This window comes from Hoplias malabaricus, chromosome 17, assembly GCF_029633855.1.
Source record: "Hoplias malabaricus isolate fHopMal1 chromosome 17, fHopMal1.hap1, whole genome shotgun sequence".
Taxonomy (NCBI): Eukaryota; Metazoa; Chordata; class Actinopteri; order Characiformes; family Erythrinidae; genus Hoplias; species Hoplias malabaricus.
Window position 1 is genome coordinate 31,713,566 of NC_089816.1, and position 21,456 is coordinate 31,735,021.

The following is a 21,456-nucleotide window of genomic DNA, read 5'->3' on the forward strand; positions in this document are numbered from 1 at the left end:
TTCACTTTTTGAATGGAATTACTAAAATAAATCAACATTTTCAGTTTCAATTTATTTTTTTTGAATAAATTTGTGTATATTTAATGTTAAAACAGTCTGGGTTTTGAATTAAACAGCAAATATAACAACAAAGGTTTATATCTTAACGTTTCTAAGACACTAAATGTTGTTTTCTGTTTACTTATGATATCGTACTTCAAAACAAACTTTTATCGTAACGTTAGCTTACTGTTTAAAAACCATAGCATGATTTGGCCAAGCCCAACAAGGTATCATATTATTACATGATTGATGTTTATTTCGAAATCACAAAGACCAATTCCTTTTTCAAGTTAAAAGAATGTTAATTAATCTTGAATAACCAGAATAGTTTGTGTAACTACATCAGTATCCTCAATGTATTAAGATAATACGAGATAATACCTCAAACATAACTGTATAAATGTTTTATTTGCCCAAGCGGCATTAAGCATTTTGTTCTCTGGGAAACTTGAGACGGTCACGTGTACTTCACGTGTACCATTAGCCAATCAGAGAACGGCTACCTCCCAAGTAACAGCGCCACATAGAAAACATAAGTACAGCCGAAAGGGTAGGAGTTGCTTCAGAAGAAGTGAGTCACTGCAGAAAAAAAGAAGTCACCAGATCTGAAACAGCTGAACGGAGCCGACTCCCTGCCTTCAAGAAGAGACTCTGATAAAGGACCAGTTTTTATGCAACCAAACAAAGGACGCCTTGGGTCAGTTAGCATTGCTTAATTCAGTGATTGAGTCAGATAGAAGCCTGCAGAACTAACTCTGTCAGCGAGTCTCAATTTTTTGTGTTTGTCGTTTTTTTGTTGCCCAATCAAAGCCTTGTTTTACGGCTGATCAAAGCAGGTGAAAATTATTTTTGGCCAGAATAAGGTTCCAGCTCTGAGATTAGTTGATAATTAGTATATTAACAGTAGATGCAGACTTCAAGATGTCACTTCTGAAAATTATTAAAAAAAAAAAACGGCGCTTCTCTCGAAGCCCCCTCATTTGGGGACGCCCAACCAGGACAGACCCGGAGGAAATTCTTCAACTGATGTCACAAAGCTCTGAGGGCACCTGAAGCAGCCTGCCCAGTAAGTGATGACTCCTGAGCGAACCCAGCCTCAGCAGCTCCCACAGGGAGAACCGAGAGAGCCAGGCTTGGACCCTCTGCTGTCACCGCAACGGAACCGCTGTACCCATTGGTTGGTCGACCTGCGTCACGTAAGCTCATAAAAATATAATTTTCAGAAGCTGATGTCTAATAAAGCCTCTTGATAAATTTACATATTAATTAACTTCATTTAGCAACACATATTAATCACAAGTCATATGGCCTAGCCAATTATTAAGTCATAATATGGGCTTTACCTTCATTGATCCCGCCGTTAAGATTTGATAATCATGCTATGTATTAAATAATTATTATTCCTTTTCAATAAAGTATTCTTTGATTTGTAATAATACTGTGTAGAGAGTTTATTCATAAAGTCTGAAAATCCTGAAAGTCACTCCCTAGCGTGAATAGTATCCCAATTTCTAATAAATTATTAATATTCTTATAATCTAAAATTCATTCATTATCTGTAACCCTTATCCAGTTCAGGGTCGCGGTGGGTCCAGAGCTTCCCTGGAATCATTGGGCGCAAGGTGGGAATACACCCTGGAGGGGGCACCAGTCCTTCACAGGGCAACACAGACACACACACATTCACTCACACACTCACACCTACGGACATTTTTGAGTCATTGTCCAGACTGTCTTTTACCACTAAAACGTGTTGTCAGACAGTCTTCTCATTTTTAATAGTGGTTATATCAAAATGTTCAATTTGACTTATTAGCCTCTCGTTGTTTAAGATAATGATTCAGGAAGGGGGATCCCAACCAGAATTTAAACTGTGCCCAACATGCTGCAAAGACTTTCATTGCCTGCTGCTCTCCTTTGTTTCTCCCAACAAAGTTAAGCAAACTGAGAATTCTCTAGACAGCCAGAGCAACCAGGCAGTTCTCTATGCAGGTAAAGTTTGCAAATATTCTCTTGTAAAATACGTAATATGTCTTTGCATTAAAAGCAGCCTGAACATTATGATCAATTTTACTAGAGCAAGTAACTACAACAAGCCCCCCTGTTATTGATGTGCTGTTCATAATTTACTTTTAAGTAAGAAGTTAAAAAAATATTTATACTACAGAATTCTGTGTTCTTATGTTTAGGGTAAGCCATTCACAGGTGAGTGTTAAATTGCAGACCACAATTACATTATCACTGCGTCCACTGCCAGTCAATGCTGTTGCATATAGCCGATATCATTAAACACATGTCTTTGTAGAAGGAGAAGTACCCTGCCTTTACCACCACTATCCCAGCTCCAACAAGCACCACCACTACCAACCCAGCATCAACAACTACCACCACCACCACCATCCCAGTTTCAAAAACCACCACAATCCAAATTCTGTTAAAAGAGCAGTGTTGTATCTTCATTATTTCAGTGAAGTGGAAGATTTTAACAGGATGATAAATAAAGAGTTAAAAGAATAGAGGCCATTTTACTGGTAGGTAATGCTGTAAACTACTTTACAGTGCAGGTGTTGTATATTGAATTTTATAAGGCATATGTCAATAACATGTTTGTCATGCATCTCTCTCTCTCTCTCTCTCTCTCTCTCTCTCTCTCACACACACACACACACACACACACACACACAGAGGAGTCAATAAGTCAATAATTTGACGAGCCAAACTAATCAGATTTTGAAGAACAGTAATTTGGCTTTGACAAGCCATTTTTTGACAAGCCAAATTATTAATAATTAGATTACGAAGAGCTGTAATTTGGCTTTGACAAGCCAATTTAATAACTCAAATTATTGTATTGCATACATATATGAAAAACAGGCCAAACCAAGACCATATTGTGTGCGTAAGTAATAAATAAGATTTAAAATGAAACAAAACTAGTGAACTGATTTGTCTAATTTTTAAAACAGTAAAAATCTTTAAATTCTCTGTGCGACTGCTGCAGTTTCTCCCCCTCCCCCTTAATTAAACATGACAAATATCAGTAAACAGCTAAACAAGGTTTTGAAATCACATATTCCATGAGTACAAAATGTGTAGGCTATGTGCTACAATGGATGCTCTTTGTATGAAAAGTCAAGCGTTTTCAGCCAGTGTGACATCCATCCCCCCACATTTTTTAAAGGAAACCTCGGGCCAGTAGCTGGTAACCTCGGTACCTCAGTAGCAGGAAACCTCGGGCCAGTAGTATGTTTTCAGCGGCACTCTAATATTAAGCGTTGTGGTTAATTATGCACCAAACAATGTCATTACCTGTCTGTCTGATGCTGCGGGACAAAGGAGAAGTGTGTAGCAGTTGTTTGGCCTGGCGCTGCATGAGCGCTAATTGGATGAGTCGGAGGAAGGGGCAAGGCAGGAACTTATGTGTGCTGCAGATCAGATTGGGGGAGAATTCTCACAAGAACTCAAACAAATGGCGTCAAATATTAAACACTTTTGGGGGGAATTGATGACAGAGAGGGTCATTTTTATTTTTAAATATTGATGAATGAAGAAAAAAATTGGGCTTCAGCAGAAAGAGCATTGAGCACCACTAGGGGTCTATCTGTGCAAGTTCCAGTATATGGGCTTTACTTTTTTTAATTGAATTACTGAAATAATTGTGCCCTGGGAACGCCTCGGGATCCCCCAGGAGGAGCTAGGGGTTCTTGCGAGGGACAGAGATGCCAGGGCTTCTATACTTGCCCTGTTGCCACTGCGACCCAGAATGGATTAAGTGGAAAAGATGATACATTCCAATTATTCATTCATTCATTCATTCATTCATTGTCTGTAAAAGCTTATCCAGTTCAGGGTCGCGGTGGGTCTGGAGCCTACCCAGAATCACTGGGCGCAAGGTGGGATCACACCCTGGAGGGGGCACCAGTCCTTCACAGGGCAGTACACACACACACACATTCACACCTACGGACACTTTTGAGTCACCAACCAAAGTGTGTTTTTGGACTGTGGAAGAAAACCGGAGCATGTGGACGAAAGGACACTGGAATAACACACAAAACTCCTTACAGACAGTCACCCAGAGTGGGACTTGAATCCACAATCTCCAGGTCCCTTGAGTTGTGTGACTGGGACACTACCTGCTGCGCCACCATGCCACCCACATTTGATTAACTAAAACATAAACACACATTTCCAAATCGTTTTTTAACAGAGATGCTAATTGTAAGCTGTAACATAAGATTATTAAATTATATTATAGTAGGATGTTCATACAGCAGATATATACCTTGCATTTATATATGAATTCAAGAGAAGCTTTTTTATTTACAGGCTGCTGTTGGGCACAGGCATTTTGATAGGTTGGCTGCAGATTACACAAGCACAGCAACACAACACAGAGTAGTAGGTCATGACAGCAGGATCTTTCATTGGGCTTATGAAGTTCAGCATGACCTTATATTACCTCTGATATAGGTCAAACTTGTATACCCATTCTTATTTCTGAAGGTATTTAAATCTTTATTCTTATCATTCTTAAAAAGCAAGGCATTCTGATTTTACACATTTTGAGTAAAGTTCGTAATACCAAGTGCTGCCATTCTATCACTGTTTGACAAATGCACCACTCTGATCATGACTTTAAAAAAATGTATATTATGTTTGTTTTTCTCTTTAGCAGACGTATTAGGCAACGTTGATTTTTAAAGAAAAAAACTCATTGGCTTCATAACTTTCCAGATTCCTTGTTTCTGGGTGAGTTACATAACGTCACCCATAATGCATCTCTTTGACCTACTTTTGTCCATGTTACATGATTTTAACTGGAGGGTGGAGGAAGGGTAGGTACAAACTCCAAGTTCTCAAAGCAGTCGTCCATCAAGTGACCTTCATTTAGTTGCATAACCCTTCTTGGCAAGAAATGGTAAAACAAGGCAAGCTTTTTTCTTGGTTTAATAAATGATCCAATTACTGACAGATGCAACTGAACATTTATTTAATTCTACAACTAAATTCATCTAGCATTAATTTTGCTGCTGCATGTTGCTATTTAAGAAAAAGGTCTATCTATATAAGTATAATCTATAAACACTAGTATTCAATATTAAAATGAGCAAACCTTAACACAAACCAAAAAAAAAACTGCCCTGAAAGGGGAAAGAAAAAATGTTCGTTCTGCTTTTTGGAAACTGTTGTATTAAAATGTCTTTGTTTACCTAATCACATACCTGCTTGCAAGTGTGTCTATGAGAAATAATGAGACTAAACATGCTTAACCCTGTTTTAAAAAAATTACGTAACCAGTGAATGGAAGTGCCCCCATTACGTAAGCCTTTTTAAACATAAACCCTTCCAGTCGACACAGATCTGGCAAATTAAATCTGTTCCTTCTCTCCTCATGTCCAGTTGGTCAGAGTTCAGGCTGCAGTAAAAGGTTATCCCCCTAGAGTCCTCCACAAAAGCCGGACCAAGTCCCACTATATAGGTCAGTGTGGCTCCACAATCGCTGAGTCCTTTGATTCCTCCAGAAGTGATCTACTTACTCAAGTTTTGCATAAAACTTAACTAGCTTTTTTTTTGTGTAAGGCACTGTGTATACTCCAACAGTTACAAATCTGACACAAGCTTGTGTAAATATTGTTTTACACTAAATGTTTTGATCCATGGTTGAATATTGACCTTTTAATTCAGGAGTTGAACTCTCATGTAGTCTGACACTAAATACACTTCTCCATACATTTAGCCCAACATGATGATCCTTAAACAATGTTCATTTAGTTTACATTACATTTATTTCATGTAGCAATGCACCAAACCAAAACACAAATAAAACAAAGGATGACTGTAACATACATTCAGTTTCATAAACAGACATACATACAAATATAAATTGGCATTGCATGTCCAAATTATTCAGTGGAAGAACTACTAGACCTTGTCAGAGGTAGGTCAACTGTTCAGTATTAGTGCAAGTATCTAAAAAAGAATTTATATACATAAAAATATTACATTATTTGCTTTTTGCATAAGGTATTTGTGTTCCAAATGTAATTTGGAAGAAATGTCTGAATGAAGCTTCTGTTTACTAAACATTACATATTATATTTATTTAATACTAAATTGCATTACATTTATATGTGTGGTGCACATAGTCCTGGGATCAATTACACTGGGGATTGGCCTATGAAAATCCATTTAGTCTACAGCTAAAATGTATTTGTCTGGGAAGACAATGCTCATTATTTTGTAATATATTTTTGTGTATATATGAATTACATAAACAATCTGCTGTTAACTTAAGCTACGTTTGTTGATTATTTAATGTTTTGGATATTCATATTTTTTCTTTAAATTAAAGACTGGCATTGTGGAAGAAACTTGAATTAAGGCACTATTTACATTTTTTTTTGTGTGTTTGCAAAGTTTCCACATTTCTGAAAAGTGAAATATTTTGTTGTCATTTCCAGGGTAGCCGTTATAGTTTAGTTTTTAGCTTAAAAAGTCTTTTAAATGATACACATTTTGTAATCCAGATTATTTAAAGGTTGTGGTCATTTTAACATTTAATACTATTTTATCATTTAGTAGAAAATGCACAAGCAAACAAATTTCACATGCTGAATCAGCAAGAAGGTTAGTTTTTTAAATATATTTAAATGCTTAATTTGATGCCTAACCCAGCTATTAAATACTGAAAGCCAAAATGTATGAGCTGAGGTCATGCTGCAACACAACAAATGGCAGAGTTTCTGTTAATTTCACTACTAAGCCACAGAAACTTAATTGTAAACTATTATATCTGCATACATGGTCTCCCTTTGCCAAGTTATTCAGAATATTGCTGTAAAATAGAGATTTGTGCAGTCACGCATGTAATCTACATATGCCAGATTTTTTCTTATTTTTGCAACATTTAAACTGTAGCGGCTTAAATGCATATTACTGTTATGTGCATTGCTTATCAGTATGATTTTACATACAATTTAGCCAAAATGTCCCAGTATGCAAAATTGTATGAGCTTTTCATCAAAAATGCATGTCTCCATGGTTATCTGTCAAATCAATGGCCCATTTACTGTACTCTGCACTAATTTGCCTCCATTTCCCTTTACCAAAACTAGTATCTATGTTAAGAATGTGTATGCAATAAATACTGTACCATCACTTTTACATTTACCTAACCAAAAAGAAATTTAGTGGATTATCATTAATCTGCACAAAAAAAAAAAAAATATATATATATATATATATATATAATAATATATATATATATTTATTTTTTCTTTCTTTCTTTCTTTTATTGAATTTGTGCAATATTAAACATGACTAGAGCTCAAAACGAAGTCTTTGTGCCAAATTCAGGCTTTCATAAATAATCATAGTTAAATACAATAACAAACCTAAAAAAAACAACAAAAGAAAAAAGAAAGTGTCCTGAAATGTGTCAAGTGATCCATCAAGTTCATCTACCAGGCAAAATTTACAGTTGAAACTACCCTTATATTAAAGCCCATGTTTGATAGATAAGACTCAATATAATTTGGTCCTAAGAGGACTACAAGGCAGAGAGCTATGAAAAGGCAGAGACCTATGAAGGAAAGTCACCGAGAGCGATTGCGTGCCATTAGTAGCAGCACTCTGCGGATGCTGGTGAGCCGATCTTTAAGGGAGGTGAGAGCCAGGAAAGGGAGCTGGGCTCTGCCTTCAAGTGGAAGCACTGCCAGAAGCCACCAGCACCATGATGGCCCGTTTGGACTTGCCTATAAGACACACCAATCAGTCATTACACAAGGGCCTATTTGCAGCAGGCATTAACATAGTTTTGTATCTGGACAGTATCTAAATATACTTCTTTTAACGCTGATCATAAAAATGTATCTCCAGCCTGACCCTACAAGATCCAATTTTGTTTTTCCACATACAAACTCACCAACATGTACCATCATTTGAATTTTACTTCCTCTAATAGCCTGTAAATATTTATCACATGCTAATACCAGTGTTATATAGGCTCTCAAAACTCTGGAATATAAGTTTAAAATGACTCAAAAACTGGTTTTAATTTTTTGTTTCTTTCAAAACATTTAGTTCTTAATTACAGAGCCCAACTGCGAGTCAGTACAGAGAAGGGGAGGCTCCATCCCTAATAGCAACCCACTCCCTTCACAGAGAACTTTATGATTTATAAATCTAAGACTACTACTACACCAAGTGCACTAAATGTCAGATTAGGAAACAAAGCTTTTAGCAAAATATAAATGGTTTTATTATCCAACATACTGTGAGCTATGCTCTGTGCACGGCCTGTTATTATTATGAATTTTGTGTGTACTACATAATGTAGAGGGAGACATTAGAGAGTTTTGTAGTTCACATCTTCGGACAAGGAGAATTACTTCAATAATTCAATAATTACTAATTACTCATTATGTCTGGCCACTAGTCTCCAGAAATGATTTTCCATACAAGGAAAATGTATTTTGCTTACATTTTTGTTAAACGTACACAAAGTCAATCTTTGACAACTTCTAAATGTGGTTTGAGTGATCTGATCATAATCTGATCACAATACATCCTGGGGGGTGTTTACACCTGGCTTTTCGTGCTAACAAGTGAAATTTGAACATTATCCAATCACCAAAATGTGTTAATGCCAGGTGAAAACAGGCCCACAGTGTTGATGTAAAACTGCTCTGCACATGTTACTTTGAATTTTGATTTTAACTCAAGAAAGGCTTGTTGTTAAGGAGCAGCATAAGCGTATTGTGGATTTTAGAGGAGGGAAACCACTAAAATTGTGTTCTGGGATGGACTGGTAAAAGCTGCCCTTTTCTGCAATTCAGTTTCAGGTTAAGCTACCTAGAGATTCATTTTCACATTAGTGAAGCTAAGAATAGAATTATTCATTCTTGGGATTAAATTATCAGCAGCAGAGGTGGAATGGTACAAATCTGGTTTTTGAATGAAAGTAGAAATGGTTTGAGTAAACATTACTTGAGTAATATTAGAGACATTTACACTTCTATTCAAGTTAGAAAATTCCAGATAAATCAGAAAATCAAGTATAGAACACTTCAAATTATACTTGGAATTTTATACTTAAGCAGAAATACAAATAATACATTTCTATATCTAAATTTGTTTTGTATGTTTTTTTTTTCTACTATAATCAACAGATTCCAACGACTATTTATTAAATGAAATTTACATGTACTTGATGAGATTCTTGATAAGTTAAGTGATACCTGTGTGTCAGAATCTTTTGCTGGCATTGAACCAAAGTGGCCTTCTATCCGTTCTTTCTGTTCTGGTTTGAGAGAGTTAACCCAGACTATTGCTTGGTTATACACCATGTCATGAAGTGTTTGCAACTCTGCTTCTGCATCTCCATTTACCTATTTATCAAAGAAGAAAGAAACATTTAATTAAAAAATATAATACAATACAGTAGACTACAGGAGAAATATATTTAAGCAACATTTAAGCAATAAAATACAAGAACAACTGTAACATGAGATCCTGCACCCAGCACAACACTGACTGCAATATTTATTATTGGCCTTTAAGACATGATGTTACAAAAACATTAAATGAGCAATTAATACATTTAAAACATGTACCTCCCAAAATAACTTTAGAGGAGAAAGAAAAAACCTTAACTTTCAATGGAAGAAAACTGTGAAAAGATTTTATTACAAGTAATTGGAGCATTTCTATTTTCACACAAAGTGAATGATAGCTTATGTGTTTAAATGTAGTAAACTAAAAAAATGACAAAAATGAAGATACATATTTTTAACTGGACAAGAATTGAATTACATTTTCACTAAAAAGTACAAAATGTTTTGTAGTCCAATTTTATAGTCCAAAGAACAAGGGGGCCACCATGTTTAAAACAGACTTAGTATAGTATAATAGTATAGAATCTATCACTAGGTATCAGTTTATTGACGCTTTCATAATGTGATTATTTCATTTGTAAAAATGACTGATTGCTCAGTTAATAAGAATGTTTATTCACATCCCACAAAACAGCTAGGTTGAAACTAATTTTACTTTACTTTTCAGAATTGGCATAAAACAACATGACAAATAGAGATAATAAAGTTCACCCAAACACTTACCTTAATGTCTTCAATGTATTCGATGTCAGCAGTATTGTATCCATCTCTTTTACTGTGTTGGACTACTTTAAATCGCCTTTTCCCAATGGTGTCCACTACAGAGCGACCATCGGCAAAGAATTCCACATTTCTGATTTCAAGCAAGCAGCCATAATCAGCAAACCTAGACCAAAATATGCCTTATTAGAATAGTTAGAATAAATTAAGCAGTAAAAGTGTCATTATTACTCTCTTTTGTTGATTTGTTTTTGGTGTGTGTTGTGTACCCTTTGATAGGATCACTGAGGCACATTCCAAATTGCTTTGTACCAGTTTCCATGCATCTCCTGATCATGAGCCGATAGCAGGGTTCAAATATGTGCAGTGGGCAAGGAACCGTGGGGAAGGCCATGGTGCAAACAAATATAGGCACGTTTTTGTTTAAACTGTAAAAGATATGTTTTTAAGACATGTTCAGACAGAGCAATTTGTGATAACCACTTAAAACTCTAATCAAATCAAAATATTTTTTCATGAACACGCTAATGCAAAACGTTTGTGGACACCTACATTATCTTCTAGAAATAAAGGGTATTTTGTGGTACTACTGCTTTACCCTACATATTACAATATTTTGTGAGAATTTGATAGCTTTTAGTAATAACCACACAGTAGAAAACTGTATATTTACTTGGATAGTTCTGCGATTTCCTCTTCATTAAGCTTCTGTCTGTCTACAAGCTCTGCAGGAAAGTACTTGCATATGATTTCCTCCAAGAGAACAGTTTTGTTGTACTGTCTTTTTGCTAAGTACTGTAAAAAAAAAGAACATATTGTTAACAGTATAAAAAATATATGCAGTAACTAGACTGAATGCTTTTTTAAAGGCTAAGCACCAGCTCTATGAAAGTGTCAAATAAATAAATACAGTGGAATTTGAGTTCCTAACTTGTGTTTATTGATAGTCAGAAAACATGTTATTTCTTACTAATTGAAGGAATAAGGTTTAAAAGACCGTTGGTCCCCCTCCCACCTCTGTTCGGCAACTCTAATAGGCGTCTTGCCTGTGACGTAGATGGTGGACAACAACTCTCAAAAAGGTGTGGTGTTTTTGGCTGCAATCATTCCATGTACAGTGGGACATCTGTGCACAAATGGCCCAAAGATCCCAAAATATCCAGAAAATGGACTAAATTTGTCCACTTTAAACGGGCACTTTGGAAAGGACCCTCCGCTCACTCCGTTATCTGTAGCTCATTTCACTGGCGCTTTTCCAACAATATGGGCATGTAAGGAAACCAACGAAAGGTGTTCAAGAGCCTCTGTAACATGGAGGTAAACAGGGTAAGGACACTCACTTTGCCTGTTTTAGTTGGTGTTAGTTAATGTTAGCTTGACTTCTCTAAACTCGGTGGCTCAGGTTATACTCGGCTACGTAGCTGCATTACGGAGGATATAGTGTCGGATGAATTCGAGTTCGACTTCGATCACATTTACAAGAATAACGGTACCTCTACATTTGAGTTTAGCTTATTGCTAGGCTATTGTCATGAATAATGTTGGTTATTTAGCTAGCTAGATACTATCATAACAGTCAGTCATAACGGTGTTTTACTGTGCCGTTGTTCAGCTGTTGTCCACCAGTGACGTCACATTTGCGTTCAAGAATTTCCGTAGCGAGCTCGGGTTTTTCCGACAATTTAATAAAATTGTCAGTTTTAAAGCAAATTAAGTTGCTATTTTCATTTTAACTCATAATTATATGTCAGTAATTAAAATAATGTGAAATATTCATGGAGGTGCATTAAGTTGTGCTTAGCCTTTAATATAATTATTTTTTTTCCCAAACACATCTCTAACAAAACCTTAATGAGCAATTATGATATGCAGCTTACTTCTGAAAGGTCTTGCTTGCACAAAGGACATTTAGGATTGTGGTCTAAACATCGCTCCAGACATTTCAAACAGAAGGTATGACCACATGGTGCTGTCACTGGCTCATAGAAAAGTCTAGAGGGCAGAGTATAAACGGAGAAGCTATATTATGCTAAATTCTAGATTAACAGGAGACACACACCTACTGACAATGAACACTTCCTTTAAATTGATTAAAATTAATGGACGCAACTAATTACATTTTTTTTAAATAAATAAGCAAAATGAACAATGCATCAATGCTGAAGAAATGTATATGCTATGCATGATGCTTGGTCATGTTAATTTTAAAATAAATCATTTTTCTTATCCAAATAGTATATAATTATAGCTCTGTAGAATTAGAATACATAATACAGAATCATTATGAACTTCTGTGTGTATTTTATGTTGCTTAATATGAATATCAAACTAATTCTCAATATTACAGGATCATATAGAAACAAAAATCGAATTTCTTAAATATAATTTTCACATTTAAATAACTTAGGATAGATTAAATAAAGTAGGTAAGATGTATGCCCTCAGCTATTTAATAATACCTCATACAGAGGGAGCACTCCAGATCGGAAGAGTCAATCACATCAAGTATCACATTGCCCCATGTTGTCCGCAGATTTTTCTGCCCATCTAAAACAAATAAAAACAGAAATCATCAATAGCACTCATTTTCCCCCCCATACAAAAATATAGTCTGTTGACAATGTGGTACATTTTGAAATATAATGCCTTAGAACAAGCAAAAATATATTTAATTTTAATTTGATGTCTCAATTTATACAGAAGACAAGCACCTCAAATATGGATGACAAATCACTAACCTGTACTATTAAACTTTTTAAAATTCTAATTTTGCATCACTTTTGCTGTGCTCATAACCCTCAAAGGCAATCTTACATGACAAGTCAAGAACAGGTTACTTCTCCTAAAAATGTGAAGTATTCCATATGCTTGTATGGAAATGTTCATTCAATGAAAAAAATATCCTTATATTTTGTTTATGAGATGCTTTTATTTGTAAAACAGACAAAGCAGAGTGATTTTTTCCAAGTGATCTTCAGTCAAAAATGCAGTTGTAGTAACTCTTTGACTTCATGTACACTATGAATCCTAAACCCAAAATAACACATTGTATGTGCCTGGTCTAACCTGTTTTACAACGCTTGCATGTGCCATCATCACATCTTGCTGTGTCGTACTCCTCAACACCATGTTTGCGTTTGAGGAAGACACTCCGGTTAGTTATACTGGCATATCCCTCAGTCCCTCCTTCACTCTTGTAGTGTTCACTTTGTTCATTAACATTTGTAGATGAAGCAACTGTTGAACTGCCACTCAAGATGACACTATTGTTATAATAGCTCTTGTAGTCCTGCAAAACAAGTTCATATGTCATCATAAAATACAATAATACAATAAATATATTTTATATTTCTTTGAGTTTTAGATTAATTTCTGTTACTTTCACTAAATTTTAAATTACAATCACACATATTTACACTTTTGCTTTACCTTATATGAACTTGGTAAAATGGCAGTTCCATCTGTGCTTAATGTGGAAGCAAGAACAGTTTTTACTCGTGTCCTTGAAGACAGCAAGCTTGAATCTTCAAGGATCTTCCTTTGTAAATGATCTCTGACTGGTTTTATGAGATCATTCAGCAACTGTTATTAACAGAACAAAATTGTTAGGAAAGAAAACAGAAACTAAGAAACAGACATTTGCTTTTGTTCTGTCTTGACCTATGAACTTTGTGAATTTACTGTTTATTGCACTATAATGACAATACAACAAATTTTTACTCACTTTTTGTGCCTCGGTTTTTGCTAGTTTGCTTTCAGGATCGAAAGAGATGGAAATAAGATATTCTGTTAAAGCCTCTTCAGGTTTTCCAAGTGCAGTGAAAGCTTGTGCCTTCCTAATGTGTCCCTAATGACATATCACAAGGAGTTGGATTAGTATAAAACTTAAAACATTAAGAAAGTTAATTATTGAAGTTTCACCTATTTTGGGGGTGTCTGATTGATTACTGTAACTATAATTCAGGTTCTTGTATTTCTAAACCTAATTATAGGTTTGACAAGTGTCAAAAGGCACCTGGTAACACAAATTCTGATTAGATATATTGTGAGAACATCAACAAACAGTTCTTATTTGATAGGTTTAGTGTTCTATTTCTAATACTTGTAGATTTTGCAGTGCTTAAAAGAGCAGTACAACCATTACTTAAAAGAAATGCTGTAAAAATACAATTTACACAGCAAATTCACCAGTGTTACATCAACACTATTAGTGTTCAATTAACACTGAGAGTGTTGACAAGTTTACATTTTTATACTAATGGCGTTTAAATTTAATTTGCTGTGTACAATTCAGCAGTAAAATAAATAAATAAATAAATAAATAAATAAATAAATAAAATGAATAAATCACTAACACCAACTTAGAAAAACTTCTAGGTCCTTACGGAAATAAGAATTTGATCAGATTTTTATGGCTTTCGTCATCTGTTCACAATTACACTATCCATTTATTGAACAATATATTGACATATCTTCAATAACTTTGTGTTTGTTTACAGGACAATTAACATCACAACTACTGTAGCCACTCATCATTTATTACATGTATGCATTTGTTATATTCCAATTCCACTGTCTGAATATTCTAAGTAAATATATTTTTGCTAAATTCGGTTGCTCTTTAAAGGGTTTTAACTGAATTATGCTCTTATATTACCATAATATCAGTAGCATAAATGTTTATCACAAAAAATGGCTATTTTGACAGGCCTAGGTGACAGTATCATATGACATGCTATGTAACTGAGCTTAACCCAGATATAACTGCAGAGCTCTCAGTGACTAATCTGAGAGTCTTACTCGGAGTCTATCATCTACCTGCACACACCTGAAACATTGATCAGCATTGTCTAGCAATGCATCTATACAACATGAAAAACAAAAAAGGAAATGGAAAAACATGAATGAAAGATGAACAACAACAAATTGAATCCTCTGACCTTTGCCCAGAAAGGTTTAAGTTTACAAGCCATCTCAGCATCACTAAGGGCATCTTCAAATCTCTTCAGACTGGAGTTTATCTGTGAACGGTTGCTGAACAGCACATGGTCTTTTGGAGCTACAAAGAAGGAGAAAATATAAGAGTGAATATTTAGACAAAGTACATTAGGCAATGTGCTGGAAGTTTTCATTTGTGGCAAAACAAAGTATTCTCACAACTAATTAACTCAGTTTATGTAACAGAATGTATGAGGGCTACATGGCTCTTTAAATTTGCTGCAGTATTTTTATCACAGTCATAAAGGATGCTCAAAATTCACTTAAATCACTTCAATAAATACAAACCACATTTCCAGAAAAGCTGGGATGCTGTGCAAATTGAAAATAAAAATCAAATGCAATAATGTGCAAATCATTTAAATGCCATATGAGAAGATTTATTGTTTTTTGAAAAAGTTATGCCCAATTTGTAGTTGATGCCTGAAATATATTCCAAAAGATTTGGGACAGGAGCATGCTTACATTGTAGGAGAGTGTTGCGTTGCCTCTTCTTTTAACAACACTCAGTAAACATATGAAAACATGGACACCAATTGCTATAGTTAATGACTGAGAGTGACATTTGTCCACATTCTTGCTTGTTTTCAATATTGTTGTTAGAATTTCAACTGCTCCCTAACTCAGGGTCTCCAATATAGGCTTTACTCTTTCATAATGCAACGTTTATTTTCGGTGGGCTATAGCTCTGAACTACTTTAGCTCCCAGACTCCTTTTTTTCCTTTTTTTTATAATCCATTCAATATGTTGATTACCAGAAAAATGTCAGGTCTTCCCAGAAAAATGTCTGGATGGCAGCATGTTACTCCATAACATATCATAACATATAACATAACATAACAGTTTATCTTAAAAGAGCTAGAGCCCCTAGAAGGTGGTGATGTTTCTGGATCTTTTATAAATAGTTTCTTCTTTGCAAGATAGATGTAACTTGCATTTGTGAAGGTAAAGACAAACTGTGTTCACAGAAAATGGTTTTTGGAAGTAATTCTAAGGGACTTCCACTACTGGAATCTGTCTGATTTTAATTCAGTGTCAGCTCAGGGCCAGAAGACCACATAGAGCTAATATAATACTCTCAAGGTTTTAATGAACACTAGATAATGAAATCCCCAACTGTACTGTACAACTGTACTATTTTCCAATACAAGATATTATTCTACATTTTCTTTTAAACTATTTGCCAGTGTAGTCTTTCAAAGAATGGAATGTTCCAGCATCATCACCTTGCCCAATGCAGATTTGCAATTCATTACTGAAGAACACTGTCATCCAGTCACCAACAGTCCATGATCGCTTTTCTTTAGCCCGCTGTACTTTTTAGACAATTTCTTACAGTTCGGTCACAAACATTGACTCCAGATTCTGCTCACGTGTTTCTCATTTGTTTTGTTGTCCAGATTTTAGACACAGTTGAACAACCAACATCTTCTATGATGATTTACCTTCTTGAAGAAGATTTATAATCCTCTCCTTTGTTTCAACTGACATCTCTCATGTTGGAGCCATGTCAATCTGCTTTGTGCAATAGCCCTCCAAGGTGTGAGTATTCCTTTTTAAAACGGAAGACTAATTAACAGATTTATTCTGATGCAGGTTTTTTTAGAACTGCAAATTGCAGTGATTCCATAATATTTTCCTCAGAATTGAGTGATTCTATTTTTTTTTCACTCTACTTGATTTAAAAAAAAAAAATAGTGACTGACTACAACAATTATATTTCTTTCATTTTTTTTCTTGATGCCAAAAGGTTGGAATTTTGAAAAAAATAAAAGTTTTGTGGCATGTCTGTGAATTTTGTTTTCTAATGTTTGGAACATGGGTGTACCTTAAAAGTATTTAAATTATTTTTATTTCTAAAAAAGTAAACAACTGAAAGAACATTATGGTGATTCCACAATCTTTGCCATCTTCCTGTGTCTTCTCCATCAGTCAACATGATCCTGATTAGCATTATTAAGTACGCATACTTTACATTAATATTAGAGTTAATCAACTACATGGCCAACTATATGTGCACACATGCAATATTTCTTCTGAAATTAAAATTAGTTTGTCCACCATCCATCCATTATCTGTAACTGCTTATCCAATTTTAGGGTCGCGGGGGGTCCAGAGCCTACCTGGAATCATTGGGCGCAAGGCGGGAATACACCCTGGAGGGGGCGCCAGTCCTTCACAGGGCAACACAGACAAACACATTGACTCAAACCTACGGACACTGTCGAGTCGCCAATCCACCTGCAACGTGTGTTTTTGGACTGTGGAAAACCGGAGCACCCGGAGGAAACCCACGCGGACACGGGGAGAACACACCAACTTCTCACAGACAGTCACCCGGAGCGGGAATTGAACCCACAACCTCCAGGCCCGTGGAGCTGTGTGACTGCGACACTACCTGCTGCGCCACCGTGCCGCCTAGTTTGTCCACCATTTTAATGTAACAGCTTGTACTGTTTAGGGATGGCTTCAGACTAGATTCTGGAACATTTTTGTCAGGATTTGATATAAAAAATCAGAAGATAATCAAAAGAGAATTAGTGAGGTCTGGCCTAGCCAGTATACAGCATCAAACATGTTGACCTTAGTCCACAATTTGGAGCATCCTCTATCACCGTGATAAAAATGTTCCAAAGCATTCCATTATGTTATGATTTGTATGGAGATTAGTATATACAAGCTTTGTGTACATAGCTGGACATCTGTGTTCAGAATGGGTGTACCTTAAAGTATTTTAATTAAATTATTGATACAGCATGTTCACAAACCTATTCTAGACATTGCGTGGGTCAGTGTTTGCTTATTTTATTTTTGTTGTTGCTTATTTGTGATCATTTATTTAATTTTGTGGGGGAATCTCATTATAAACGTGGCATCAGTTCATGTACTGTTATGTTAGTTACTAAGAGATTTCAATACACTAATGTCAGGGTCAAAGTCCTACTTTTGCCCACTTTGGATCCCTCAATCATAAACAATACTAGTAACGTTTGACCTATATCCTGGCTCCACCCCTATTATATTTACAGCATTAAGCAGACGTTCTTAGCCAGAGCGACTCACAACAGTGCTTAGCGTTTAGACTTTTGTTATTATACAACCAGAGAAGACAGCTGTAGTACACGCTTATGCAATGGCTGCTCTCCTAGCCTAGATTCCATTTTATTCAATTACCACGCCCCAGTGTACTGCTACATGGTTCGCTTTGAAGCCGGCTAGGTTATCGTATGACGTCATAATACCCTTATGAAAGATTGACTTGTGATGACGCGGGCGCTCGCGACCCGATCAAGGCATCCACTTTATTGACAGACTACGGTTTAGGTGACTCTTTGAAGGCTTTACATAACTTTTATTTCAGTTAAAATGCTCTTTCATATAATGCATTCTCTTGGCCAGGGATGAATGGCTAACGGCTGGATACTGCCACACGGCACAGGTGTAGGGGATTAATTTAGGGATTCCACATGAGAAATATAGCTAGGCTTTTACCGATTATAGCCATAAAAACGTAAATGATACAAATATACCAGCTCTCTCTCTGTGTCTCTCATATATATATATATATATATGATAGATATGATTAACAGCTTCTGCACAGCTATATATGTGTGTGTGTGTGTGTGTGTCTGAATCCCGAGACAGAATTGGAGGAATGAAAGTATTTCCCAAGGCTTTAACTCAAAATGAGTGACCTACCTATGTGTATTGCTTCGTTGTATTTCTCCAAAGCGGCCTCCAACTTCTTCTCTGCATACAGTCCGTTCCCTTCCCGCTTCAGTCTGAACGCGTGTAGCTGAGAGGGGAACCACTTGGCGAGGAGGTTACTGAGAACCACATTTACTTTGTATTCCTTCATTTTACCCGGGTGTAATCCTTTAGGAGCGTCCTCTCTGCAGCAGCTCGCTTTCTTCTCCTTCTCTAGGCACTTTTTACAGAAGCTGTGTCCGCATAGTAGCGTCACGGGCTCGCACAGGAAGCCAAGACATGTCCTGCAGGAGAACGTGCTGCTGCTGTCGATTCTCCGCGAGCGCACGAGCGTCTCTCGAAGGCGCGCGAGCTCGTAGAGGTTCGCGGCCAGTTCGAACTTTCTCGAGCGGAAAGGCTCAGCCGCGAGCTCGAACAGGCCGTCCACGCTCTCCGTTCCCATGGCAGCGCACACAGCTTTGTTTATTCCCCGTCTTCTCAGCTCCTTACTATATTCTTCCCTCTTCAGAGGCGACTAGCGATGAACACGTTTCCATCACCTCCGCTCTTCGCCGCACAAATAACTCCATCCCTCAGAGATACCGCCGAGCGACGAAAAAAAAAAACGCGTTACATAAAGTGTCACCACGTGGCCGCGCGCGCTTCTTCCAATTGGACGCGCCACTAAAACTGTTACAAAACAATTCTAGTTGTAGTGACCGGCGCGTCAGAGTGGATATTAATTCGGTCACCTCGGCCTCAGTCTGTCTGTACGTTCCTGCTCCAACTCGAATATCATTAATCTCTTTAACCTAGAACTGTCATGTCTATACAGGCGCGTGCAAAGTCCTGGACCCCACTGGTCCAGTGACCCACCCATATATAAATGTATATCTGTAAATTGCTTGTCCTGTGTACTGCACAATGCTTATTTATTTGAAAAAATGTATATATAATAAAAAAACTAAATATAAAGCTTGCCATATTATCATCTTATACCTTCAACCTTGAACAACAGGCCAAATGTTACACTTTCAATGTTGTCAATATGTTGAATTCAGCAATTAATAAGTGCTTATTAATAAATACAGAAATGTGTTCAGAGGAAAAAAAACAGCAAATGACATTCTGCTTGTGCTTTACATGATGTCGTGTGAGAGCAGCGACAAAGGCAATATATTTAGTTGCTAAATAAGTCTAAATCAGAAATATTATACAACAGGTTAAAAACTAAAGGCAAAATTTTTCACCCGGCTTCACTCCAATGCATGATATGCTTAGCTATTTTCAGTATTACATAAACTGCCAGGGAATATGTAGGGCATCATGCATCATATGAACTCAATCCAAGTGTCAGACAGGGTTCTATAATGGGACCAGGGCAACCTTCCTGAGAAGTTTTTTTTTTAATTAGGAAACTGGGCCACATCTGCCACCTAGCCTGCCAGTCTAGACATAGACGAGGTAGAGAGCAAACACGCATTAGGCTTAACCTTGATTTCCTTAGTCAGCAAAAATTCCATTCATTACTGCTGCAGTCCATGTTTGACATATTAAATGTGGGAATCAAACCTTGTTTATTTGACTACACAACCAGAGCCAGTTTATCAGTTTCTATGATTGTTATCCATTTTATGGAGTACTTCAACTATGTATGTACACACTCAATATGACTTAAAGTTGGTGAACAATAAAAAAAAAAAAAAAATATATATATATATATATATATATATATATATATATATATATACTCATATATATATATTCATATTTTTTTGTTTTTCAGTCCATATTTTATGCTCAAGAAGCAATCATACTGTAGTCTCTAAACGAATACATCAAATTAGCAGACTGGCAGCACAGAGGTTGCTTAGGTTTTGTGATCATATGCAATGTAGTTCAGAAACTAGTTCGCAGAAGTAGCACAATGAGGCCTCAGGGAGCATGGGCCAGTTAGGCCAGATAAGGCATTTATGAGGGTAAGTTTGAAAGTATGAGGCCTAAAGCATAAGTCTTCATGTGGACAGAAAATATATCCCAATTACTCAAAGTACCAAGACAATATTCATTTTTTGTAATATTAGTGGAAGTGAGGTTGTAATCTACAATCAGCACAAAGAGGCCATAAGCAGTTTGGGCCACTGAGGCTTCACAAGTATGAATGAACTATGTGTCTTAATTACACGGTGAGAAAGACAAGTTAAAGAAAGTCAAAACTTATCAAAAGGATTTCTCATATTGTTGCTGAGCAGTTACAGCTATTCATGTTAGAAATACACACACAGAAAATGTTCAAACCATAACATACAGTAAATGATTGTCACATTGTAATGTCCCCTGTGGATCAGGTTGTCCTTAATTTTCCACTTATAGCCTTGCCCACAGAAGAAGAATGCTGAGTGTCAGCCCGATCTGCCTTGTGGATGTTGAGATATAATCTTTTAGCATTTACAGCACCCCCTATGTGAATTGTCATGCCATATTTGACATTCATTTATTCATTATCTGTAAGCGCTTATGCAGTTCAGGGTTGCGGTTGGGCGCAAAGCAGGAATACACCCTGGAGGGGGCGCCAGTCCTTCACAGGGCAACACAGACAAACATACACAC

General features: G+C 36.3%; 1 protein-coding gene across 1 annotated transcript; it reads right to left on the minus strand.

Annotated features, from left to right (window-relative positions):
* Positions 1-5,754: 5,754 nt before the first annotated feature.
* On the minus strand, positions 5,755-19,309 carry LOC136673696 (LON peptidase N-terminal domain and RING finger protein 3-like). The gene is made up of 12 exons (XM_066649349.1): positions 18,859-19,309; positions 15,101-15,219; positions 13,885-14,007; positions 13,590-13,742; positions 13,227-13,449; positions 12,620-12,707; positions 12,038-12,152; positions 10,834-10,955; positions 10,430-10,588; positions 10,164-10,326; positions 9,285-9,434; positions 5,755-7,799 (listed from the first exon to the last, which is right to left on the minus strand). Exons 1-12 carry the CDS (start codon positions 19,307-19,309, stop codon positions 7,641-7,643), a joined length of 2,025 nt encoding a protein of 674 aa, XP_066505446.1. The 3' UTR covers positions 5,755-7,640.
* Positions 19,310-21,456: the final 2,147 nt, after the last annotated feature.

Coding starts and splice junctions, on each gene's coding strand:
- LOC136673696 (XM_066649349.1), bottom strand. CDS start 19,309: ATGGGAACGGAGAGCGTGGACGGCCTGTTCGAGCTCGCGGCTGAGCCT. Junction 13,743..13,884: donor CAAAAACCGAGGCACAAAAA/GTGAGTAAAAAT, acceptor TGTTAATAACAG/TTGCTGAATGATCTCATAAA. Junction 10,589..10,833: donor GAAATCGCAGAACTATCCAA/GTAAATATACAG, acceptor TATCTTTTACAG/TTTAAACAAAAACGTGCCTA.